This window comes from Mustela nigripes, chromosome 13 (genome assembly GCF_022355385.1).
Source record: "Mustela nigripes isolate SB6536 chromosome 13, MUSNIG.SB6536, whole genome shotgun sequence".
Classification (NCBI taxonomy): domain Eukaryota; kingdom Metazoa; phylum Chordata; class Mammalia; order Carnivora; family Mustelidae; genus Mustela; species Mustela nigripes.
In genome coordinates this window covers 1,429,655-1,455,749 of record NC_081569.1, presented here as the reverse complement: position 1 = coordinate 1,455,749, position 26,095 = coordinate 1,429,655, and the positions used below count along the sequence as shown (strand labels likewise).

The 26,095-nt window shown below is 62.2% G+C and overlaps 1 protein-coding gene across 1 annotated transcript; it reads right to left on the bottom strand.

Annotated features, from left to right (window-relative positions):
* Nucleotides 1–516: 516 nt before the first annotated feature.
* FAH (fumarylacetoacetate hydrolase) lies at nt 517–24,262 on the bottom strand. The gene is made up of 14 exons (XM_059371422.1): nt 24,091–24,262; nt 19,840–19,950; nt 19,096–19,217; nt 18,584–18,633; nt 16,210–16,300; nt 14,312–14,409; nt 14,149–14,201; nt 12,049–12,148; nt 11,252–11,382; nt 9,957–10,032; nt 8,584–8,630; nt 6,738–6,839; nt 5,927–6,044; nt 517–723 (listed from the first exon to the last, which is right to left on the bottom strand). Exons 1-14 carry the CDS (start codon nt 24,169–24,171, stop codon nt 644–646), a joined length of 1,260 nt encoding a protein of 419 aa, XP_059227405.1. The 5' UTR covers nt 24,172–24,262; the 3' UTR covers nt 517–643.
* Between the last annotated feature and the right edge of the window lie 1,833 nt (nt 24,263–26,095).

Below are 26,095 nucleotides of genomic sequence, written 5' to 3'. Positions count from 1 at the left end.
GTGACGACTTTAGGTGTCGACCTGGCTGGGCCATGTTTGGTCCAACATTGGTCTAGATGTTGCTACGGAGGCGTTTTTCAGGTGAGATTAGCATTTGAGTGAGTGGACTTTTGAGTAAAACTCTCCATAATGTGGATGGGCCTCATCTAATCAGTTGAAGGCCTTGTGAGAAAAAGGCCCGATCTCCCCAGAGCAGCAGGGAATTCTGCTCCACAACACCTTCAAAGTCTTCACTAGGTCTCCAGCCTCCTGGCCCACCCTGAAAATTGTGGATTTGTCAGCCTCCACAATCACACGAGCCACATCTCTGTACACCTAGGTATCTTCCCGTTTGTTTCTCCAAGGACCCTAACTAGTGCAGGCGCCACTCTCTTCCACGCCCCAGGGGTCGTGTGATGGGAAGGACGCGGATGCGCATCACTCAAGAATGAGGAAACAGAACAGTGTCTCTCAGGAGTCCCCTGGAGCAGATCAAGGGCACGAGTGACGCTCACACACCACGACGGCACAGGCACAGAGTGGGAAGGCCGAGCACACGGGCTTTATTCACCCCTGCGTGAAGCACCAGTCCCACAGCCCCACAGACGGCCGCTGACGCCCAGACAGGGTGGGGAGCTCCTCACGTCCAGCAATGCAGAGACGGTCACGCGGGCGAGAGGGCGGGCAGCACTTTCCCGGCACACTGGCCAAAGCCGATGCGGTACCCGTTCCCCTGGCAGTGTCCTGGGATGGAGAAGGACAGGGTTAGCCACGAGGCTGCCGGGCTCGGCGGGAGCACAGCCTGAGCCCAGTCCGCTGGGCCCAACGCAGGAATGACAAACACATATTTTCAACGGAAGAACCACCATCCCCAGAAGCCGAGCAGAGCCACAGGGGAACTGAGAGGCACTCCAGGCATGGCCTGCCATCAGGGGCCCTCAGAAGCACGGGCTTCGCAGCTTTCCTGATGGGGGCCACCCCTCCCCCAAGGGGGCTTGGGTTCAAAGCCCCGGTCTGAGAATGCACCAGAGGCCACACTGCCTGAGTCCCACAGACGCCTGAGGTTCAACCGACGTGGGCTTCAGCCTCTGATCCCACTTCTACAGGAGGAGGGAAAGGCTGTAGGAGGGGGCATCTGGAGAGCGGGGAGGCCTGGCTAGATGGGAGTTAGAGGGTGCGGTGTGCACGGTTCCGAGAGGCCAGTGTGGAGGAGCCGGGAGCATCTGAGCTGGGATTTGAAGGGCCGGTAAGAGCTCACCACCGCGGGGACAGTGCTGCGAGGCACGGAGCCCCAGGCCGAGGGGCGTGTGCTGCCGCGTGAGCCCCAGAGAGGCTGCCTACAGGGAGCCCTGACGAGCCGTGTTAAGGACTCTGAGCCTGATTCTGAGGCCACTGCAGCTCACGGAGCAGTTTCCAGCAAGACATGACAGTACAGCTGTGTTTTAAAGGGACCCCGGGGGCAGCCCCAGAGAGAAGGCGGATGGAAACGCCCAGACTTAGGACGGTCAGGCCTCGGCCCAGGCCACTCAGCCTGCATCGCCTCCCCCCAGGCCCTGGGCCTCCTGGAGGCCAGAGCAGGTGAGGGGGTGGCGCCAGGGGCTCCCGCAGGGGCTGGCCATGACCTTGAGTCACACCAACCCACCGCCAGACACCCCCACCTGCTGGAGAGAGGCTCCGCGTCTGGGGCTGGGCCTTCTGGCGCCTGGCTGGGATACGAGGGGACAAGGGTCCAGCACCCGTGAGAAAACATAAACATCAAAGCGACCAAGTCAGAACGGCAGCCTCTCCCGAGGGCCTTCCCCCCGGCGAGCCGCAGGAACTGACGCCCATCCTCCTCCCTGACGCGGTCCGTCACACGGCCCCTGCCCTGGACCCACGAGGGCACCACCCACCTCCTGGACACAGACCATGACTCCATCGTCTCCCTTCCCCACCGGCCGTCCCCGTGGGCAAGGCCGGCCACACCCTCCCACCGCACACTGCACAGCAGGTGGCCGAGATGGGTTCCCCCCCGACAGTGCTGCTGATGGCGTGGGCCGGGTGTCCCCACTAGCGAGGCTGGCTGTGCATGGCGGGACGCTCAGCGGCATCTCAGACTCCTGCTCATGACAACCAAGGTTATCTGCGGACCTGCGGGATGTCCCGAGGGCAGAGCTGTCCTGGCTGAGCCCACGGGGCCAGAGGACAAAAGGAGCCACACCTAGCCTGGGAGGGACCCCAGAGCGTCCACAAGCCCCCAGGATGCTGCTCCCGGGTCTAGAGAGGAGAAGCTGGGACAGGTGTGTCCATGCAGCATGCAGGGGTAGAGGGACCCGAGAGGTCAGAGCCAGCTCCCCTTCCTCTCCCCTGCCACCACCAATTCTGAGAGCGAAGGTGAAAGCATTACCCCCCCCTTCTCTGGAAGGGCTGGACCTCCCCAGCCCTCCCTGGACACTGAGCTGCGGCCCACTCCCCGCTCCATCCCACCAACGGGGGTGCAAATCCATGGTGCAGCCCAGTCCCCCAGCTTCCAAGAAGGCACCTCCAGGTACACACTGTCCCCGACAGCAGAGCCCGGGGGGCATGGGACCAGCCTCAGGGAGCAGCGCCGGGCCTGAAACCAGGGGTTTCTCTGCCAACGGAGCGTCAGGAGGGCCCAACCGCATCACGGCAGAGAACCAAACCAGAGGAAACGACCTCGGAAAGCAGATGGGGGAGGGTCGCGACCTTTGTGGAGGGCGACAGTGGTGGGCTTTGTGTCCCAAGGCCATTGGCTGCATTCTGGGACGGCCACCTGCACACCGTGTGGCTCTAGTCCAAGTCCTTGACCGCCCAGGACCTCCAAGGGCTTCTCTGTAAACCAGAATAACGGCACCGCGGGAGCCCCGGTGGCGATGCGTGTGGGGAACACGCGGCTCCTGGCCTGCGGCCCGCGCCCCGTAAACCACCGCGCTGCTGTGTTCCTCGTGCAGCTCTGCGTCTGACGTCAAGATTACCCCCAAGAGCGTTGGGCTCAGGATGGGGCTGATTCTACACGTCACGTTCTCCTTCTCTATGTTCCTGGGGAAACGGTCCAAGGTAATAGATACCAGGGAAGAGTCTGTATCAACACCGGAAGAAAGGAGATCCTGCAGGGGATGGGGCTATGGGGGCCAGGAGACATGGGGGGAAGAATAGCGGGGCACGGTCCATGGACGGGGGAGGCCTCCTCGCCCAAAAGTGGGCCACGGAGGGAGCACGAGGATGGACACCGTCTGCGGGGCTCACGGGGGTTGGGGGAGCCGCGGAGCAAGAGTGGAGAGCAAACAGACGCACAGCCTGAGCTGCGGGGCTGCAAGGGAGTGGTGTGGCTGCACCGATGGGGGCTGAGACCGTCCCACAGCCACATGGGCCCCTGGCTGGTGCCGCTGCCTGATGGCTGGTGGGGGCCCCGGGGCAGGGACAGGGAGCTGAAGCTGCCATCCCCTCCTCTCCCATTCCAACTCCCTCCCCACCCAGAACTCCAGAAAACGCTTCGGGCTTGGTGCTCTAGCCCCTAAAGGAGGACCGAGGGCCTGCAATGGGTCCAGAAGCATCAAAGAAACCCTGGAGATAAGACTGGCCGCAGACAGGACCGTGGCCACTGAGAGGTCCACGGCCACGGAGAGGACCGGTGCTGCACCCCAGCTTCCCGCCAGCAAGCAACCCGCCGGCTGTCAACCTGAGCTCTTTGCTCTATAACCCGGGGCAAGCAGTCCTGGGCCGGGGGCTCCCGTGAGTGTGACACGGAGTCCGGGCGGCGTGCACGCTACGACAGGGTTGGCCCCGGCAGGTTCTCAGCAAACCTCCGCGGAGCTGGAGTCCGGCCGTGACGGGGCCGTGGGGACGGTGAGGCCCGAGCTCTGCCTGCACCTTCTCTACCAGCTCCGCATCGCTTACTCAAGCAACAGCGCACAACTCCCGCTGTGCGTCCGCACACAGTCAGCCTGCAGAGATCCGCGGGGCCGCCGCCGGCCCTGGCAGCACCGTGCAATCGGCTGACCGATGACCCCAAAGAACTCGGGCGCTCGGCTCTGGAGCCCGGACCGCCCCTCACACCGCACTTTCTGCAGGCGTGAGTAAGTTAGGGTCCTGGATGTGGGAATGACCCTGGCGGGCCCTAAAGGCCATCACGAGCGCGTCACCGAGACGGGAGCCGCGGAAGAATGCGGGTGAGGATGGATGGAGAGAGTGGAGGGATGTGGCCGCAGGGGGCACCGGGAGCCACCAGCAGGCGGCTGAGGCCGGAGCGGGTCCTCCCCGAGAGCCACTAGAAGGAGGGTGCCCTGCCTAAACTTGGGTTTCAGACTTCTGCCCCCCGGAACTGGGAGAGAGTGAATTTCTGGTGTTTTAAGCCAGCGGGTGTGTGGCCATCTGTGACAGCAGGAAGGAGTCCAGGCTGCTAGTCCAGCCGGGACACACACGCACACAATTAACCGGAATCCGGTGTCCTAAGGGTACAACCCGGGCTGAGCAAGATGGGAGCCCACGGGCACGCAGGTGTCCAATGGGGCTCCCCCAAGGGCAGGGCAGCATCAGAGGGGCGGCAGGTGCACACCGGAAGCAAGAGGCCCCAGGGAGCCAGGAGGCGGCCCGGAGCAGACGGGGGACGGGAGCACAGACCTGAGGCCGGTGTCCAGCGGCAGGACACACGCTGGCAGTCCCGGCACGGAGGGGTGGCTTGGGGCGGGCAGCTGCACAGAGGTGTGACCCTCACCAGGTCCTTGACCCTCCTGGAGTCTGCTGCCTCGTCTTTATTTATGGACATTTTATAAGATTTCATGTGTCTGTTGGAGACAGAGATCATGAGAGGGAGGAGGGTCAGAGGGGGAAGCAGGCTCCCCACCGGGCAGAGAGCCCCGTGCGGGACTGGATCCCAGGACCCGGAGATCATGACCTGGGCCGAAGGCAGATGTTGAATGACGGAGCCCCCAGGCACCCCTGTTCCTTCGTTCTCGCACACCTGCTGTGAGGCCCCTTCTGGGGGCCGCTCAGCACCCTGTACCCACAGAAGGGGGTCAAGAGGCGGCCCACAGAAGAGACAGCGGCCCGAGGACGGGGCCAAGGAAGTAGGGCGACAATGTGGCACTCGGCGTGCGAGCACGGGCACTGGGCGTGCTCACGGACCCGCACGCAAGCGTTCTCAAACACGGGTCTGGAGAGACGCGCGATGCTGAGAAGGGAAGCAAGGGCTTCGGAGTGCGTCAGGGTCCCGACGAGCACTGCCGCGAGGGGACCTCCGTCCCAGCACCTACTGGCAGCGAGGCCCCCGGCACGCGATTGAACCCTGCCAGGGGCTCCCGAAGACCAGACCCTGCATCTGCCTTACTCATGACTGGACCCCAGAAGGGGCCTCACAGCAGGTGTGCGAGAACGAAGGAACAGGGGTGCCTGGGGGCTCCGTCATTCAACATCTGCCTTAGGCCCAGGTCATGATCTCCGGGTCCTGGGATCCAGTCCCGCACGGGGCTCTCTGCCCGGTGGGGAGCCTGCTTCCCCCTCTGACCCTCCTCCCTCTCATGATCTCTGTCTCCAACAGACACATGAAATCTTATAAAATGTCCATAAATAAAGACGAGGCAGCAGACTCCAGGAGGGTCAAGGACCTGGTGAGGGTCACACCGCCAGTGGGACCTGGGGTGCTGCGGGTCATCGCGGGGCCTTCCCCTTGAGTGATAACATCTGGCAGGCAGAGCGTCCTAGCTCAGCCCGGTCACAGGACACGGGGTCCTGGCATGGCAAAGCCCAGAACCCCGCGGGGGCCTGCCACTGCTCCCCAGTTCTGCTCCGGAGGAAGGGAGGCAGTGTGGGACTCCCGGGGTCTTTCCGGTCCCGGGATCTGAGGGTTAAAGTCCCCAGTGCCCCGGGGCTGGGGGGAAGGTCACGAGAAGCAGACGTGGCCTGGGAAAGCCAGAGAGGGGATGAGATCGGACGGAGGGGCCGTCCTCACCAGTTATGATGACTTCGTCGCCGTCCAGTAGAAACTTCCTGGTGTGTCCGTCCCCCAGGTCAATGGCCTTCGTTCCCCTCCACGACAGCTCCAGCAGGGACCCGAAGCTCTCCGGCTCCTTCGTCGCAGCAAGGGGAGGGAAGCCTCACATGTACTTACATCTCGGTGAGCGTGTCGGGGGCAGAGCGGACGCCTGGCAAAGCCGAGGAGCCCCGGGCAGGGACAGGGTGCTGTGCCCCTCAAAGACCCTGCCTCGGTGGGACCTCTGCCCCGTGCCCTGCTGGCATTGTTCGGAACTCGGGCAGCACTGGAACAGGGTGCCCAGGCCTCTGCCCACCCCGGGGGCTGCAGTGAGTGAACCCGACGCCCTCCCACTGGGAAGAGATTTCCCATTGACCCACAGGCTGCGGTCAGGACCTGGCAGGAAGTGACAGGCACAGGCACCATCCCCTAAGGTTCTATGACTCTTCCACGGGCTCATGGTGGCACGGGGGGCCCAGGGCAATCACAGAGGGGCCATCTCATCCTGGGAGGTTGCATATGAGCCAGTGATGGCCAGACGCCACGGCCACTCCCTGACTCCCCCATGTGTCACTCTGTCCCCCAAGCAGAGGAGACAATGTCTCTAGGTCTGCACCTGGCAAGGAAACCCCTCATGCACCGCACCCCAGATGAAGCTGTAGAAGGAGGAGTTGTAAGATGTGGCCCAGGGGTTGGGGGGAAGCTCCTTCTGCAGGACGTGCTCAGGGCCTCAGGTCTGTGTGCAGAGTAGGCTGTCTACGCGAGCAGCGCCCAAGGCTCAGAGACTCACCGGCCCGCTGATGGTTCCAGAAGCCAGCAGGTCCCCAGGGCTCAGGTTGCAGCCGTTGACGGTGTGGTGGGTCAGCTGCTGGAGCATTGTCCAATACATGTGCTGTGGGCAGGGACACAGGGACAGGGAGGTGGCTCACCCCAGTCTCCTGGTTGGCAGTTGCACAGTCACCCATGACAGACGGCCTCCCCTGGGCTCTCTCCCGGTGCCCTAACCAGCTCACCCCGGTCATTCACAACAATCACGAGCTGTCCTCCCGGGATCCCCCCTCCCCTCGATCCAGGCTGTGCTCTGGCCTCAGCTCCCCTGCTCCCTCAGCCATCCCCAGCCGGTCTTCTCCAAGAAGGCCGACCTTCTCCCTGCTCAGATGTTCAGTCTACAACCTGCCCATCTGCCTGCTGCCCTGTGAATACCCTGGGGTCCCGAGCTGGCGTGCTTTCGAACCTCAACAAGCAGAGGCTTCTCTGCCTACCCCCGCCCCCATACTCCGTGTCTACCCTGTCTCCCTGGCTCTGAAGACCAGAGCCAGCAGGATGTCAGGCGGGCCTGGGAACGAAGGAACAAGAAGGGGGCTCCGCCTGGGGAAGGGGGCCGAGGACCACGGGGCCATCCAGACGCTCAGAGGCAGTGCCCGCCCACGCCTCTCCGCGCCCACAGCCGCTGAGATCTGCCGCTCCTGGAACCACATGTCCAGATGCAGGAGAACTTGGAATGGGCTCTTGCCCCCTGATGTCTGAGCTGCCTAAGGAGCCCAGAACAAGGCCCCGTTAGAAGGGAGACTACAGGAGGCAGGACTCTGTTGCTCGGAGAATGCTCACGTGTTCGGAAAACACATGAAAAGGTGCCCAGCTGTGTGACTCCCTAGCGAGACGCAAATGCCTCGCTCAGGGCTTGGAGCAGCTCGAGGGCCAAGGTGCAGGGCAGCCCCACCGGGCTGGACGAGCAGCGAATGGCCGCCAGGAGGGGACGGGCTGCGGGGGTGTGCGGGCTGCCTCGAGCTCCTGGGGACTGCGTCTGAGTGTAGACACCTATGGGCTGTGCGAGCCAGCGGCGGCGCTCCTGGACACACCCCACCGGAAAGTGCCCGCGCACCCATTTCTGTACTGGATTGTTCCCAGGGAGTCTGTCCTCGCCCCAGAGGAAAACAACGCGTGCGTCCACCAAGCATGGAGCGGAGAACCGGTGCTGGGCTGTCTCCGGAGACAGAAAGTCCGGTGGACCTACAATAACGGACCACAGCAGACGGCAGCGCCACGAGGACCAGCCGCCCGGCCCAACCGCACGGCCACAACTCGGGAGCAAGGGAAGCCGGAGGGAAGAGAGCGCACGCTGTACCCTCCGATTCCATAAAACTGAACAGCAGACTGAGTTCACGGTCCCCTTGCAGGGGGAGGGGGTGAGATGACATGACTGGAGGTGGGGGGTGGCGTGGAGGGCCTGCAAATCTCCCATTCCCCAGCCCGGCTGCTGGCCATGCAGGGATGTTGACTCTGAATTTGTAGGTTTTCCTGGGTGTGTTCCGCTTCGATGAGAAGCTCGGTTAAAGCAGATGGAAGTCGCTCGGATCAATCCGTTCCCCACCAGGACAGAAGAAGCCCATGGACCCTACATGAACATCGATCACTCCCCCAAGGAAATCACCAGTCATGTCCACATGGCCTACATCTGGAGGGGTCTCCGTGGCCTCGTGGTCTATTTGGAAATGAATAGGGCCACAGAAGCTCCAGCCCCATGCACTGAGCCATCACCATATCCCAGCATGGAAGCAAGCCTCCAGTTCCTTCCCGGAAGGACGACCCCACCTCCCACCCTTCCAAGAAGCGGTCAGCCCGGCTTCAAAGCTCACCTTAAAATTGGACTTGCACACCGTGGCTGCCCGGCTCATTCCTTCTCCTGTTGGAAACACAAGCAGTGTCAACAAGGGGACGTGACTCCTTGGATCAGGGAGGGGGACCACTTGTAAGGTAAGCGGTTCTGTGGCCCGTGAAACAGGCAGCTCACAGCACATCGGAGCGGGGACCTGCCCGGAGGCGAGCGCCGGGACACCGTGTGCAGGTCGGAGCCTGTCTGCCTCTCCCCAAGACGGGCAGCGCCAGGCTCACGATGTACGTCAGCAGGATTTATGAACCAGGCCAGGACCCCAGGCCATTAGCCGTGCTCACACCTAGAAAACCCTTTACTTCCTCAGAAACCTTGGCCCTGGCTTCCCCTTGAGACTGCACAGAACAGGTGTGCTCTTTGGCCGAGGTCAGGTCAGGGTCCCCATGCCTGCCCTGGGCCAAACCTGTCACCCAGATCCCAGCTGGGGCCGTGAGAACACCACATTCAGGATTGCGGCAGGGACAGCGTCTTGGAAGCCATCCCTGAGCTCAGTTCTCCCCCTCTAGATCTTTCTCTGTCTCTGGACACCACGCCTCCTTGATAATCATCCCGACCCCCACTGGGCATTCCCCTGGATGTTTCTAGGCAGACAGATGAGCCCAAGACAGAAATGGGCCCCAGAGAGAGTCGGTGGGTCGGAAGAGACCAGCCTAGATCCAAGGACACCAGGTTTTCCTCTCAGCCTGGCCAGTAGCCCCCGAAGTGACTTGGAGTGAATCCCTTGTCCTCTCTGAGCCTCATCTTCCCGCAGTGTAACATGAAAGGACAGACGGCACCCTGGGGCGGACAGACTCAGCCATGACCCGCAGAGGCAGAGCCCCAGAGCGGAGCAGGGGCGGGGCGGGGCGGGCCTGAGCCACGGCCTGCAGAGCCCCACACCTGCCACTAATGTTCTACGAAGAGCCTCCAGGGCACGCAGGCCCCACCTGTGAGGCTTTGGGAGCGGACCCAGGGTGGGGTGTGGGGGACCGCTGTGGGGCCCCAGAGAGCAGGGCCGGGCTTTCCAACAGGCCCGGGATGGAGCGTGGGGCGTGCGCAGAGGCTGGGTGGGTCCTGTCTGGCGGGCGGCGAGGGGACTCAGGCAGAGGCGAGAGGACCTGGACTCTGTGCCGTCTGGCAGCGACAGGCCGCTGATGCCCTGTGGGTCCCTGTGGTGTCCTCTGAGCACGGGGTGCCCCACCGCTCTCCTCCCTTTGCAGGACCCCCCGCAGCAGGTGCTGCCCTCTCTCTGCCCCGTCCCCGCCCCCCAGGGGCTCAGGAGCGATTGGGCAATGGCACACGGCCACCTGAGCCCACCACGGCCTTGGACACACACACCACCCAACTCCATGGCAGTACCTTTCAGGGCGACGGAGAGGCTGATGTCGAACGTGTAGGGCCGGTCGTGGCGCAGATATGGGAGGGGCTTGGGGTCCTATGAGGGCCGAGCATAGTACAGGGGCTGCTGACAGATGGTGCCGGCCTGGGGGGCCCCCACAGTGTACCAGCACCTGCTCCCCCAGCACGGGGCCCCCCCCAGTCCCCCAGGTAGGAGACCCCCACACAGCAGGGACCAGGGTGGTCTCACAGTCCAGGCTCAGGAAAGAAGCCAGGGGAGGACCACCCACAGCTCAAGGGCACAGGGGTCAGACCAGAACTGTCCCCAGAAAGCCAGGGAGCAGGCCCTGTGGAGGCAGCCCCGCGGCCAGGCGACGGAGTCCACACGGCGCCCACCCACCGCAGTGTCCCCAGACTCGCAACGCACGAGTAATTTGGGGTGACTGTAACAGTTACGGGTTTCTTTTTATGATTAACTGGCTGGCTAGTGACACAGGCAGGGATATAAAGCAAAAACAAACAAAAAACCCTTCCTTTTCTAAACACATTACTTGAGTTTGAAAACGGGACCTGCTTTAAAAGAAAACTTCGAATAAGTAACAGGCCCCGTGGAGACCGTGTTGGGCAGGGCCGGCTCCCAGGAAGGTGGACAGGAGAGGGGCAGGAGGGATGCAGCGGGGGCCGCGGGGGGGCTGCTTCAGGAGGAATCAGCTCTCAGGGGGACTCCAAGCTCTGAGCACAACAGATGTCAGTGCGGGAGGGCAGTGCGGGTGCCGGCGCCCCAGGAGGGAGTTGCGGGGGCAGCAGAGGGCTGAGAGCATTCGGGCCTCGGGGAGACATGGAAGGCAGGGGACAGAGCGCGGGGAGGGGCGGGGGGCTGCCAAGTGTCCAGGAGGGAGAGGTCACAAGGCGGGAGGCCTGGAAAGTGGGGCTGGGACAGGACCCAGGCTGGCTCCAGGCTGCACTCTACAAGTTGGGCTCCAGGGGGCGCCACCGCACAGAGAGGAATTTGGCGAAGTCGTGCAAGGTGGCGGCTTGGGCAGGACCCCTTCTCTCCCTGCCCGCTGGCCTCCGAGGACTCCGAAGGGTGCCGAATTCTGTGTTTTCCCCCAAGAGCTGTGCGGGGAGCAGGGAAAGCCCAGGCAGGATGCTTGGTGCCAGGCCTGCCTGGGGTCACAGCAAGGGGTCCCCCAGCACGTGGGCCCACGGGGGGCACCGAGCTTGGCTGCAGATGCCCACAGTGTGGACGGCTGGTGGGCAAGCAGCCGGCGAGGCAGAGGCCCCGCGGGGTAGCTTCCTGCAGAACCCACACCTACCTGCTCCGGGTTGGGCACGACGAACGGCATGAGGGCCTCCATGGGCACCACCCACGGGGAGATGGTGGTTCCAAAACTCTTCCCGAGGAACGGCCCAAGAGGGACATACTCCCACTTCTGAATGTCCCGAGCTGCAGAAGAAGGGCCGAGCAGGGCCCCAAGGCTCTGTTCTCCCTCCACCGAGGAGCACCGGACAGAGCCCGACCCCAGCCAGGCTGCCCAGGACCATGGGGACCACGGGCAACAGCGTTCAGGGCCAAGGACAGAGGTCCTTTGAGGTCACTGCGCCGGATTACAGCAAAGAGAAGGAGCAGGCAGGCATCCCCCCAGGAAGGGGCTGGAAGCTCATCCTTCCCCGGGGGTGAGGGGGTGGGAGGGAGGCGGGGACTCAGACACTCGGCACAGGGGTCAGGAGCCGCTGCGACGGTGAGCTGCTTTAGTCTGAAATCTCTGCCCAGCGACTAACTATAGTTAGTCTGAGCCCCAACCCATCCCTGTGAGCGGGGGCACACAGGGCTGCAGCACCCAGTGGGGGTTGGGCACAGAGGTGCTCGAAAATGTCAGTTTTGTCTCCAGGTAGCTTCCAGGAACACCAGAGATCAGAGCAGGGCGGTAACTGGCTCGGGACTCAGAGCAGAGATGTCTGCGTGACCCCCGAGCCACGCTCCCAACCTCTGGCCAGCACCAGACCCCGAAACCAGCCACGGCTGCTGAGACACGGCCAGCACCCAGACTTCAGCCAGAGCAGGGCACGCACAGGGAGCCTGGCCTCAGGACGCGCCCTCCCCAGTAATTACCACTCCAGTCGTTCATAAGGACCATTCCAAAAATGTGCTCATGGGCCCTGGAAATGGGGATCGGCTCTCCAAAGTTGTTCCCAGGGCCTACAAAGAAAGCCTGACGCGGGGGAGAAGTTGATCAGTTGGGGGCACTGGCCTGGAGGGCGGAGTCAGGCGTCTCCAAGCCGGGCCAGGGACCAGGACTGCCCCCGGGGACCCAGGTAGGCTATGAATCCGTTGCATTTCTAAGTCATGAATGTGCCTGAGCGGACAGCGGGTCACCCTGGGAGAGTGGGGACCACCCACGGCCTCCTGACCACTCTGGACCCTGTGACTGCCCTGCTCCCCCACCCCCAGCAAGCCCCCGGCCGCTGTGCCCCTTCCCCTGCACGTCTGCACCCACCCCCCACGCTGCCGTTCAGCTATGACGTGAAATGACAGGCATTTCTGCATCACAGCTACGCCGGGCTTATGGGGGACAGAAATCCCGGGGTGTATAATCGTATCAAAAAAATATCAGAAGCCGGCCTCCATAACGCAGCCAGGAGGGCCAGAGAGGGCATCCCCCACGGCCCCCACCCCGCCACCCTCCCCCTCTGCAGAGGCGTCCCCAACACGGTGCTGGGAAACCAGCAGAAGCCGGAGACACCATCACAGGGAGAAATGCGGAAAACAGTGGGCAGACACACACAGAACCGGCTGTGACATTGGCAAGACCTGTCAGTTTGATTTGTTCTGTGATAGTGTTTCAACACAGCAAATCTTTCAATCGAGATTCAAAAATTTAAAAAACCAGGGGCACCGATTTCTGCAGAATCTTAGCACCACTGAGAGTGGGTTGTCCGTGCTCCCCACCCTGCACCGTCTCCGCACATCGCTCGGCCTGGTGTCCACCGCCAACAGGACCAACACAGGCGGGGCGGCGGTCTGCAGGCCCCCTCAGACCCACCCTGTTCCCCCCTGCCTCTCTGGCGCCACACCAGGCTGGCCCACTCCTCTCGGGGTCCGCAGGGCACCCTTGCCGCAGGAAGCAGGGGGCTGGCTGGGAAGGCCTTGCTGTAGGGAAGTGCCCACGCATTCCTGCCTCTGGGTGGAACCCATGGAGAATCACAGGGCAGGACCGGAGGGACAGGGATCCAGCTTGCCTCCAGCCAGCCCTGGCTTCCCACAGCCCCACCCAGTGGCCCCACAACCCCTCCTCCTCCACCTGCTGTCTCGGACACTCACAGGTCCCCAGGACGCCACCTGAAACCACAGGTGCCGACGGTGGGAAGGTGGGAATTCCCTGCCGCCCACCGGCCTGCGCGTGCCCCCACGGGGCTCCGCTCCTGCCCTCTCGCTGCCCACAGAGCTGCGCCAGAGTCTTCCCGCCTGGTCCAGCTCCTCCCCTGTCACTGTCTTCGTCCCCCCGCCGTGGGGACTTCCCAGAGTTCAGCGCCCCTGGTAGAGTGCCCAGCCCTGCAGTGTCGGGGGTGCTCGGGGACGCATGCCAGCGTCCGGGGGCGGAGACGACGGTAGGTGCCGCCCTGCGGGACGTGACCCCTGGGGAGAGCGTGTGGAGGGTGCTCGGAGGCTCTCCGTGTTATTTCTTACAACTGAGTGTCATTCTACAAGTGTCTCAAACAAAAAGCTTAATTTAGAACCTGCAGGCCTGAAACAGCCACGGTCCTGACATTACGTGGGCCCGAGCTCCACTGCCCGGTGGGTGGGGCCGGGGGGAGCGGGGTGGGGCAACCCTGTCGCACAGAGTCCGTCCATACAGAACACACACAGTTGGGACGAGCAGGTGCAGACGCCTGGCTCCTGCAGAAATACAGGGCCTGCCTCGGCCAATCACTCCCTAACCCTGCTTCCCGCGTGTCTCTGTCAAAGGGCACCTTGTCCATCGTCCGCTGGTGACTCAGGAACAGAACGCCAGAGCACCGCCCAGCGCTCTGATTCCCTCACTCGGGGCGTATCCGCCCGAGAGCCCTGCGACTCTGTGGGGACTGCGGGGGACGTGGCCGGTCACCCCTTCGCAAGTTCACAAACACGAAGGCAGGGGAAGGAGCCCGGGCGGCCCTCCCGGGGAGCGCGGCTGTGGTGGGACACCCACACGGAGACCGAGGCCCGGCTTACCATCTCCAGCTCCAAGTCCAAGAGCCTGCAGGCGCCGTAGACGGGCGGCTTAGCTGGAAGGGCGGCAGGAGAGAGAGGCTGTGGTGGGGGCCGGGCCCATGGAACCGGCCACGTGGGCACATGGAGCGGACACCAGTGAGGCCCGGGCGCTGGGGCCACTTACAGTCGTCGGGTCTCATCTGGCCCATGGGCCTGCGGATCGGGGTGCCGGACACCACGACGGAGGAGGCGCGGCCGTGGTAGCCCACGGGAATGTGCAGCCTGATGGGGGTGGGTGGGGAGGCCGACCGTTACACGCCACAGAAGAGATTTCGACAGTTTCCAGAATCAGAAACAAAAAGGAGTGCACACACATACACGTGGTTCCAAAGCCCAAAGGCCGCCCCAAGCATCCATCCACGGGCCAAGGGGTAAGCACAGTGTGGTCTACACACGCCGTGCACAGGGACCACCGTGAGCACAAACGCTGGAGGAGGGGCTGGCCCCCGCCCTGATTCAGGGGAGCCACGGCAACACCGTGCTGCCGGCTCAGAAAGGCTGGCACGAGTCTGCTTCAGAGCTATCGCGGACAGCGGTGCACCCAGAGCCGGGGAGGGGCCGGCAAGCTAGTGCTTCACGGGGACTCAGCTGTCCCCGATGAGAAAGTTCTGGAGGTCAGCTGCAGCCTCCCAGAGCTGGAGAAGCAAGGGCACAGACTGTCCCCTGAGGGCTCTGAAGGGAGCACAGCCTGGCCAGAACCTCAGCCCCAGGCCAGCCCCCAGAGCCCCGAGGGCTCCATGTCTGTCGTCAGAAGCCACCGGTTTAGCGCAGTCGTGTGGCTGTCCAGGAAGCAGAACCAGGACCACAGGACAGAACCGCGCGGACAGGGACATTCCAGGTGGGCTGCCCGTCTAAACCTGTGCCATATAAGGCTCCAGGAGGTGCACAGAGCAAAGCAGACTATGTCCCAAGTCCTTGGGCAGGAAAGTGAATGTCATTTAAAAAGATGACGGACATGCTTTACGAGAGTGTAAAGCTTCTGTGTGGGAAAGACAGCCAAGTAAGAGGACGCCACGCCGGGAGGAAGGATTTACTCTGCTCCACAGCGAAGGGTCCATGTCTATGACCTGCAGAACGTTCCTCCAGACTAATGAGAGAGCAGGGACTGCACCGAGAGGCGGGCAGGGCAGGGAGAAGGCCAGACGTGTGGGAGAGTATGGAAAACCGGCAAGAGTTTGGCCCCTGGGGGAAGGGAGTCAGAGGGTGGGTGCACCCACACCCCGCGTGGTAAAGGACACGTGCAGAGAGTGAGAAGGGCATAGCCGCGGGCTGCCTCACCTCCGACACCGGAGAGAGGCCCGTTCGCTCCCACCTGCGGGCGGACACGGCCCGGCTGCCCCACTCGGCCCGGAGCCTGTACCCCAGAGCCTGGTCTGCCCCGGACTCGCCCGCCCTGCTCTGCGGCCTTGGCCTCGCCGCTGCACATCTCTGGGTCATTAACCTGCTGTCTCTGTCCCTCGGCCTCCCTCATCTCGATTCCGAGGGACGTCCCCCGCCACCCCAGGGGACAACACAGCATCTGGCTCCCTGTTCCCAGTGGGGCGTGGCCTTGACCTGGGAGTCAGGAGCCGCCCCTGGCCCCGTCTGTCCTCGGGCAAGCGCACCCTCCTCAGCCTACTTTTGCCCCACGAAACGGGGCTAACAGTGGTCCCAGCCTCGGAGACCCCAGCAGCCCCCGTGCGGATCCCAGAATTGAACTCGGCTCACGCTGTGGGCTGACCACACTTTGGCAAAGAGCACGGGTGCGCCTGAGGCACGGAGAAAGCTAGGGTGCGAGGCGTGCCCACAGAGCCGTGATCCACGGCTTACGGAGGAAGGAGCCTAGAAGGGCCACACATGCTCGGGGACGGACCTCCGGCCCCTGTTCTCTGGAGGAAGGGGCCTGGAGGACAGAGGGGCGGTCCCTCTGAGGTGGGACGTGGTGGGTCCCTCACCCCACCCTGGTTTCTTGACCCTGGGAAACGGGCTGCTGGAAGGGGAAAGGCCGGCTGTGCGCTGGGTGCGCCCGGGGCCCCGACACACCAGTTAGGCATCAGCGCGTTCTCCTTGCCGCGGAACATGATCCCCACGTTGGTGGCGTGCTGCCGGGACGAGTAGAAGTCCGTGTAGTCACCTGCAGGGGAGACACGAGAGGTCCCCAGGGTGGCCGGCTGCCCGGCACAGGGAGGGTCGGTCTCAGAGACGGGACCACCAGGCGTCTGGGCCACGCCGGGTCCCAGGAGCACACCCCAGCCGCGCAGTCCAAAGCCCGGCTCCAGATGCCGCACAAATGGGCCTCACTCACGGTTTGTTCTGAACCACGAGGAACAAGGAGCCAAGACTGAAAGAGACCACGGACACCCTCCCCCTCCCGGGGCTTCCCGCCTCACCGCTCCCGGCCCAGGGCTCTGCTCCCCACGCCTCTGCTTGAGCTGCACCTGCTCCCTGTTTGTCTGGGCCCAAACCCTAGCAACACTGTGAGGACCTTTCCCTCACTCCTTCTGGCCGGACTGATCCAGGAGGGAGAGGAGGAGGCGGGGGAGGAGGGACAGGTGGAGGAGGGGAGGGAGGAGGGAGGGGGGGGGGGGGGACCAGGAACGGAGGAAGAGGGGGAGGGGGAGGACACAGGTTCTATGGCCCTGAGGCGGAGAAGGGGGCGCACTGCCTTCAGTCCGACCCCAGAGGTAACAGCCGAGGGATTCTTGGGAAGAAGCAATCCGTAACCAAAACCAAGAAAGGTCACACCCAGGCCCCACCCTACAGGGCACGAAATGACCAAATAAAGTGCACTGTCATGGTGGGCGTCCGGCTGGCTCGGGGAGGGTACGTGTATGACTCTTGATCTCAGGGCTGTGAGTTCAAGCCCCACGTTGGGGGGTAGAGATTACTTACAAATAGAATCTTTGGTAAATAAATACATAGATAAGTGCTTATCCCGATCCCGATCCCAGCCCTAAAGGGACGTGCTCCCTTTGCCCCCGCGGGGGTCACAGTGGCCCTCGGCAGACATTCCAACAGTAATCCTTCAAAACGCTGTGAGACGGCGTCTTCTGAGCCATGACAAGGGACGGCCGCATGTCCCTGCGCCCACTCGGGAGGAACTCAGGGCTGCGTACTCCGCCGTAAGACCCCACCCAGGGCCCTGGCAGGAGCCCAGCACACAGTGGTCCCAAGCGGGTCCTCACAGAGCTCCCACTGCCTGCCTGTCTTCAGTAGCTGGTGTACGTCCACATCCTGATCGTGGGCGGGGGGCTGGCAAAGGTGGCGGACAGGAAGACGCCCCACCCTCCCGGGACAGGCACGCGATTCCAGAGGCCCTGCCAGAGTCATGTGCACGATGCCGCTGAACGGTTCACTCCAACGTCACCCAGTTGGTAACTTGTGTGTTACATGTATTCTACCCCAATTCAAACCCATTTCTGTAAGACCGCCTTAACGAAAAGCTCGTTTCTCCTTAACAAAAAGTAAAGGCTCCAGGAGACACAGGGAAGGAGTTCGGGTGATGCTGGGATGGACAGGAAGGCTCATGCGCAGCGTGAGGCCGTCCCCGTGAAGCCTCTAGGAGAGGTGGCACTAGAGAGACGGCGGGTGCCTGGCGTGGGCGCAGGGCCGAGGGGCTGGTGTCTCAGGAGCGGGCGGGGGCCGGGCTGCAGCCGTCCCACAGGACCCGTCCTCACGGGGGGGCGGGGACTTGCCCCCACAGGAGCTGCCCAAAGGAGCAACACAGGCGGCAGGGGGAGGAGAGCCCTTGGAAGGAAGCGGCAGCTGCGGAGCCAGGAGAGGCGGGCAGCTTGACCCGTGCACTGTGCTCTGCCCCTTCAGCTGCTTTAACCCACACACCCTAGGATGGGGTAAGGCCTGACGCACGGACCCGTCCTTCGAAGGACATTCCCCACCAGGAAGGCCCCCCGGACGCTGTGCGAGGACGCAGGCTGCAGAGACAAACGGGGCAGGCACAGCACAAGGCCTGCCGCAGCCCCGCAGTCCTGGGTTCCCGAAGCCCGGAACAGGGGCACCAGCACCCACCCAGAGGATGCAGGGCCTCTCTCTGCTTCAGCTAAGGGAGTCTGCACAAGGGCAACTGGCCGACTGAAACCTCCACCAGACCCCCTGCCGGGGGCTCCACCGGGGGTTCTCCAGGACCCTCTTTCCTCAAACCCCCGACTCAGACTCACAGATGAGCTGGGAGCATGTCCTGTGGCTTCGAGGACAAAGCGATTTGCTGTCAAGGGAGCCAGTGCTAACTGCAAATTCCGGCAGCCGGCAACCCCCCACGAGGGCTCTGGCTTTCAGACTAGCCTGGGTCCGTGAAGGGCAAGGGGTAGAGCCCTGGACCCCGCCCCATTCCCACCCCCGCCAGGCAGCCCTCCAGCCATCCTGGTCCCCTGAGCGGCTCCCGTGCAGGGACCCTACGTACCTATGGCGGCCGGCAGGTGCATCACAGCTGAAGCCTGGGCAGTGAACGCCCTGTAACACAGAATCGGGGCCTTCAAGGTCAAGTGCGAGAATCAGGGCCTTCAAGGTCAAGCGCAAAAGGAGAAGGGGGGTCCCTGCTCTGGCCGTCCACCGCAGGCTCGGACCGAACCAGCCCGGGAATCCTGCTCTTGGTCTCTGGCGAGCACCCCAGGCTGGCCAGGGTCCGAGCAGGCTGCAGCAGGCCTCCTGGGGAGGGCCTGGGCCCGTGAGAGCCACGATGCCTCCTCTCTAGAAAACGAGCCAAATTACTCCTTCTCTGAGAGCCACGCATGGACGCGGAAGGTGCTGACGCAGGAGTGGGCCAGACCCAGCCGGGACCCTCCAGTCCAGGCACGTGGGGCCTCCCAGTGGGCCCAGAGCCCCACCGCCAGCCTGCAGCGGTGGCTCACGATGGCCGTGACCGCACTGTCCCCTCCTCCCCACCTGCCCCCGTCACATCCGCGTGCCCCTCACCGTCTCCGAAGCTCCGTGTCGTCCCGGAGCCTGGCGTGGCTGGCGGACAGCAGGTTCTGCAAGAACGCTCTCGCCTCCTTCCAGGCAGCCTGACCCAGGCCCATGAAGCTGTTGAGGGTGGGCTGCACAGGGACAGAGAGGGGGGACGGCCCATGGGGGAGGCTGGGAGAGGGGCTGGCCACCTTCGGGGCCCTCACACAGCCAGGACTTTCTCTCTGGCCCCGGGGGAAAGTGTCCCCCGCCACCCCTGGTTTGCACACGATTGGCAAAGCCTTGGAGCCACAGTGCTGGGTGCTGCCAGGGACCACCGAAGGCGGCTGTGTTCCTGTCCCAGAAGCATACCCTCCATCTGCGGGGGCTCAGTCCCCACGCACCCCACCCCTACGCGGGGCAGTTCTCAGCCCTGGCGCCGTGAGAGCAGCGGCACCATGGTCTCGGGGCTCCGATCCTAGTAGCCACGTGACATGGGAGAATCGTGGCTTATTTCCGATGAAAGCCCCACCAGGTACTGAGGATCCGGTCCTGCGCCAGAGGGACGGGAGACGTGTGGAGCTTTCCGCACATGGGACGCGCTCGGTAAACTCTGTCCTCTTCCTGACCCGTGGGACGGACGGACGGCACAGCACCTGACCATTCCCACGGCCGTAAAGTCATGTCCACCCCACAGGGCCGTGGACTTGAGACTGACTCCCGGCTGGTGCCGTCTGTCACAAACGCAGCCGACGCGCCGCTTCAGTGTCCTACCTGATCGAAGACATCCTGGTGTCTGGAGAGGACAGGCCCCGTGAAGAGGTGCTTAATGACACTGAGGTCCAGGATCTGGTCGCCAATGGCCACACCGATCCTTGGCCTTGGCTGGAAGGGAGACGTTTGGTCAGCGCTGGGGAAGGCCTTGGCAGGCATGATTCTTTACCCGAAAAATCTGGCTAGTCAGGAGCCCATGGGGCCCCCCTCTAGATGGCCCTCTAAGGAAAGGGACTGAGGAACTGGGTCCTTAGCGCCTGGGTCCCAACTCCCTTTGTCTCCCAGTGGACTGAACTGCCCCAGGGATCTCTGCTTGGGCAGAACCGGTGACCCTCTCTGCTTCCAGGACAAGGAAAGAATCTATGTTCACTGAATGGGAAATAAATCCAACATCCCTTGGAGAGGGGTTAGGTGCAAGAGGCCTAGTCCAAGCCCCTTACAGAGGCAAGTCCCCAGGGAAGTTCCTCGGGTACTGCTTGAATGCCTCTGGTGATGAAGAGCTCACCACCTCACTGAGCAGCAGGATTATTTCCCGGGATTAACTGAGGCCCTCCCTCAGGGGAATTTCTTTGCACAGCAGAGCAGAGTGTCCCAGGCACAGGGCTGAGGGCCAGGAGCTTGGATAAAAGAGGCCTGCTCTGGCTCAAATGGGACGGAGTCAGATCATGAGGGGCCACAAAGCCAAGCTGCTGAGAACATGTGGGCCCCGACATAAAATCCAGCTGCATCTCTGACTCCTGGCCCTTGCTCCTGAGCTTTGCTGATCAACAAGGAACCAGAGACCCAAGCACCGCTGAGCTCCCAGCTCTCCCGGGTGGCCAGTTCTGCCATTTCAGCTCCAGAGAGCCTAGAGGTGGGATGACAGGCTGGCCTTCTCCTCACTGGCCGCTCATTTCAGCAGGATTCGAGGAGGTGGCCATCTCCTGGTACCCGTTGGGCCCTGGGACTGGGGCAGACAACAGCCACACAATGACCCAACCCTGCCTGGGGGCCTGGCTACTCCTTCCAGGCGGCACTTCTGACTCCTCGGGCCCCAGCCTCCCCCTTCGGCAGATGGCAACGCACATGATGGATGAGCTCCTGGACCCCAGTGGCCACCCTCTGTGGGGTGTGCACGGCAGACCCTGGAGCCATGTTCTGACCTTGGCCCCAGGCCCATTGAAGGTAGGAAGGAGCCAACGCGAGAGCAACCTCCGACACCGGGTGACAAGCGCGGGGCCAGCTTCCCCGGCTGTAAGCCGAGCCCAGAGCGCCCTTGTGTGCCCCTGACCTGAGGACAGGGGTCAGTCTACTTTAAATGCCAGGGAAAGGGGCACCTGGCTAGCTTCGTCGGTAGAGCTTGTGACTCTTGATCTCGGGGTTGTGAGTTCGATACCCATGTTGGGTGTGGAGATTGCTTAAAAAGGAAATCTTAAAAAATAAAAACTTAAAACAAAAAATGCAGAGTTGAACTCTTTAGTGCTGGATGGGAAGTGGCTCCTGGCCAGGATCCAGGACCTGAGTCCCCACCGCTCTGTCACTCACCATACTGTCCTTTGGGACGAGTCCCTAGTCCTCTCAGGGCCCAGGGTCCCCTGCCTCATGTGAGGGAGACAGATTGGGAAGAGAGAGCCCACGGGTCTGACTGCGAGAGAAAGCACATGCATTGCCTCCAGATTCTCTCCCACAGACCACGTTCAGAGGAAAGCTTTACCCCACGCCCAGGCTGATGAAGACAGAAAAGCACGGGGTTGGGAAACTCTCCCATGTGGGGTCCAGCCCCAGTTCTGCTTCTTACTGGCTGTGAGACCTGCAGCAGGGCTCTTTCCCGTTCAGAGCCTCAGTGCCCCCCTCCATGAAATGTGGACAGTAACGGAATGGCACGTTTGCTGTGGGAGTTCAATTCTTGTCTGTAAATCTCTTATCTCGAGGCCACAGGGCCGACATCCATTCAGATAAAAACAGTTAGGAAGCTTCACCTCCACACCAGGAGGACACAAAGGTCACTCAAGCACCGAGGACAGGGGAAGGATGGGTGCCAACTGTCCAGAAGCAAAGGCATGGGCTATAGGTTTGGCTGGGGATGCAACAGGGAGCCGGATCAGAGAGGTGACACTGAGGCGGAGTCCTGAAGAGGGGGAGGGAATTAGACCCGCACAGGGTAGAAGGAAAAGTATTCCAGACAGAAGGGACAATCCCTGCTAAGGTCCCGAGGCAGCAAGATGCTCTTAGAATGTTCCAGGAACTGAATGGCAGCCAGTGTGCCTGGGGCCAGCAGAGGGCCAGCAGGCAGAGGCAGGGCCAGACTACAGGGAGTCTAACCACTCGGCCATGGGCTGCAGACCACCAGGGGCGGCGTCCCCATAGCCAAGGCCATCATTCCCACCTTCACAGACAAAGCCTCCTGCGTTCTACCAAAACCCAAGCACCCTGAGATGGCGGGAGGGTGTCTTGTGTCTGTGATCCCCGACCCCTTCCCAGAGTCTGGCCCAGAGTTGGGGTTCTCAGGTGTTCCCTGAATGAGAGAATGAATGCAGGAATGACAGGAGCCTTGACGAGCAGACCAATCTGGAGAGGCAGCCGTGACCCTGCCAAGCCCACCAAGGGCAGGACAGCTTCAGGCAGTCGGCCCCAGGAGGACGCCCTGAGCCTTCCAGAATGCCCGAGGGGCAATGTGCTTTTCAGAGGCCATGGGAAGGGACTCTGTCTCCAGCCTCTTCAGTGGCTGTCCTTGCACATTCTAACTGGCCAACAGCAGGGGCTCAGGTCCAAAGGCCACCAGCCACCCTCCAAGGGGCGTTCATCCCGGTCATCCCGGGGTCATCCCGGAGTCCTTCGGAGTCATCTGCCCTAGAGCTTGGAACGCGTGTGGTTGGCTAACATGGGTCAAGGGTTAACCTGCCTCATTGTATTCCTGTCCCTCCAGGGGACCAAGAGTTAACTTTCTGGGCCTTGCAATGTTTGCTCAGGCCTGGCCATTGTGAAACCATACATGGCCTCTTGTAGGCCATGCATTTGCTGCACACAGGCCCACAGAAGGCCCGTCACTTGGGGTCAAAGGTCTGCACTAGGGGAAGGGGCAGACTGCCAGCAGCTTCACTTAGCAAATATTTCCTGAACACTGCTGGGAGCCGGCAGATTCTGGGCTTCTGTGGTTTACAGAGCAAAACATACCGTGAATAAATTCAAGGGAACCTGCTGTCCCTCCATAGGGACCTTCTTGCAGATTTGCTGATAAACCCCTAGTTTTCAAAGATTTCTTTGTACCAATCCGACCACACTTACTAAGTGAAAGCTCCTTCTTCTGTCCATAAGGCTCCTTTTGATCAGCAAGGGAATGCCTGGGAGTCCACCCTTGAGCTTAAAGAATTCTAGCTGGAGGGAGATTAACTTGACATCTTCTAGCTCAAGGCCAGCAAAGGACTCATCAGTCTAAGCTACTAAAAATGCTGAGGACCTCAACATTTTCCCAATCCTAGTTTAAGGGTCTAACCTGCGAGATGAACAGTGGCCATAACACAGTGTCTCAGGGGACAGTTAACAAACCGACATGACTCTGGAGGAAGCAGTAAGACCTGGGGCTTCGACTGCTCAGCAGCACTAATCCGGCATTGGGGCACCTGTAAGGCCCAGTCGGTTAAGCATCTGCCTTCAGCTCATTGAGCCCCACAGCAGGCTCCCTGATCAGCCGGGCCTCTGCTTCTCCCTCTCCCCCTGCTCCTCCCTCAACGCCCCCACCCCTCGATCTCGTGCTCGAGCTCGCTGCTCTCTCTCTCCCTCTCTCAAAAAAATTAAAATCTTAAAACAACCCTACAAAACAACAACTGCACTTGCTCTGCTAGCCTGGGAGAGCCAGCGGCAGGTTCATTCCGCATTTAATCCCCTCACACGCCCGCACAAACTGAGGCCCAGAGGCTCAATGATGTGCCCATCCAGAAAGTTACCAGGACCCACATACGGACGCACATACGCTGGGCGCCAGAGGCTCCTCCAGAGACCGCCCCAAAGCCTCCACCCGCCCCCTCTCACTCCCTCCTGCCCTCAGTGACCTCGGGCAAGGGGCTGCCTCCGCGGGGCGCGTCCATCAGGGGAACCACGGCCCTTCCCCACCCCGTGACTTCGGGGCCCTCCGCGGGGCGCGTCCAGCAGAGAAACCAGAGACCCGCGTCCTGCCTGCTGGGCACTGGCCACAGGTTTCCCGGACCGGGGCGAGGGTCCCAGCGGAGGCGGCACCCTCCCGTCCCCGCCCGGAGGCCGAGTGCGGCAGCTCACGTTGCCTGGGGTGGAAAAGACGCCGTAAGGCAGGTTGTGGATGGGGAAGTCCGAATCCTCGGCCACCGCGACGAAGGACATGCTGGTCAGTAGTGAGCAGGGTCTCCGGCTGCACTCAGCTGGGTCAGGCGGGATCGCGCCCCGGGGCTTCTGCTCTCGACCCCAGGCCCCGCCCCCGCGGCTCCTCCCCCCATGGCTCCGCCCCCGCGCCCCCCTCAGCTCCACTGCGGCCCCGCCCCCTCGACCCCATGGCTCCACCCCCATCCCGCCCTCGTGGCACCAAGGCTCCACCCCTGGCTCTCCTCCCTAGGCTTCACGACTCCACCCCTGGCCCCGCCCGCCCCCCGCAGCTCCACGCTCCCCCCCCGCCCCCGCCCCCCGCCCCGTCCCCGCGGCTCCACCTCCCGCCCCCGACGCTCCGCCCCGTCGCTCCTCCCGAGCCCCCGCCACCCGCCCAGGTCCCGCTTCCGCCCCGAGCCCCGGGGCACCGCAGCTCCCCTCTGCGGAACGCTCCCGGGTCCTCGCCGCCCCGCACAGTCTTCCCCGCAGAGCCCCGGACCCCCGGGGACACGCGTCCAGCTGCGGGCCCTAGGCCCCACGACAGCATCCCCCAACCTGGCACTGGCGGCTCCGCCCCGGGTGACCCCAGCCCGGCACACACCCCACCCCCCCTCCGCCTGGGCTCCGCGAAGTCCCGTGGGCGGCCGGGACTCGGTGAACGCCCCGCCCCGGGCTGGGACAGTCCAGCCGGCGTCCCGCGGACCCGGCAGCTGCGACACTCCCGCTCGGGGCCGCAGGGACCGGCGTGCCTCTGGAAGGCTGAACCTAGTGCGAGTTAAGGCTCAAGTGTAACTCACCTGCTATTTCACGTTCTGACGTCAAAATGACGCCGACAAGCTGACCTCGGACAAGCCACTTAAGCGCCTTCTGCCACGCGGGCTTTGTCCTCCGCAGGACAGTGTGGATGTCCATGGCTCCTGCTCCTTCCAGCGGATCTGAGAAGTGGCGCCCGGCACACAGGACACAGGTGCTTGTGTTGCAGAAAGGACGGGAGAGAGAGACACAGACGACAGCGGAGTCACATCCCCACCCTCTGTCCAGGGCCGGCCGTCACAGCCCAGCGGATGCGGATGGCAGGCGGGCCTCCGATGGAAACGCGGTGCTTAGGCCTGAGCAAGCTCAACTCTGTCCTCATCAGTTTGCTCTTCTGCACAACAGAGGGCGAGAATCGTGCCCACTCTGGGGCCCGGAAGATGGTGCAGTTAGGCTGGCCCGAGTTCATCCCCAGTCAAGAATTTTGCCCTCCAGGGACGTCCAACCAGATTGTTAGCCACTCCTTTGTTCCCGAGTTTTGCTTTTCATTATGAAGAAGACCAGCCCATCTCCACCCCAGCACATAACTGCGGGTCCTTGTTAGGGTGAGAACATTTAAGTTCTACTCTCTTGGCAACATTCAGGCATGCGATACAGTGTTATTAACTGTAACCACCAGACCTTCGAAGGAAACATTATGAAGAGGAGAGAACACTACTATAAAAGCATCACTGACTGAAAACACATAATATAAATGCAAATTTCTTAGAAGATAATAGAAGAAATAATAAAATTATTTTTAAAAGAGTTAAAATTTGTTAAAAGAGAAATATCGGTTGCACAATACTTATCAGTGCACAAAGTGGTATTTAAAACACTGGCTTTGGGTTGATTTGCCTTGGAATTTTTACATTAGTCAAAAGCTAATGAATTAATAGAAAAAGAGTCACACACCCCTGCATTCACAGCAGCATTGTTTACACTGGCCAAGACAGGCAACCAAGGCAAGCGCCCATCCACACGTGAATGGATAAAGATATGCTGCACACACACACACACACACACACACACACACGGGAATATGACTCAGTCATAAAAAAGTAAAAAAGAAGGAGACTGCCATTTACGAGTACGCGGATGGACCTCGAGGGCGTTCTGCTAAGTGAAGTCAGTCAGACGGAGACAGATACCA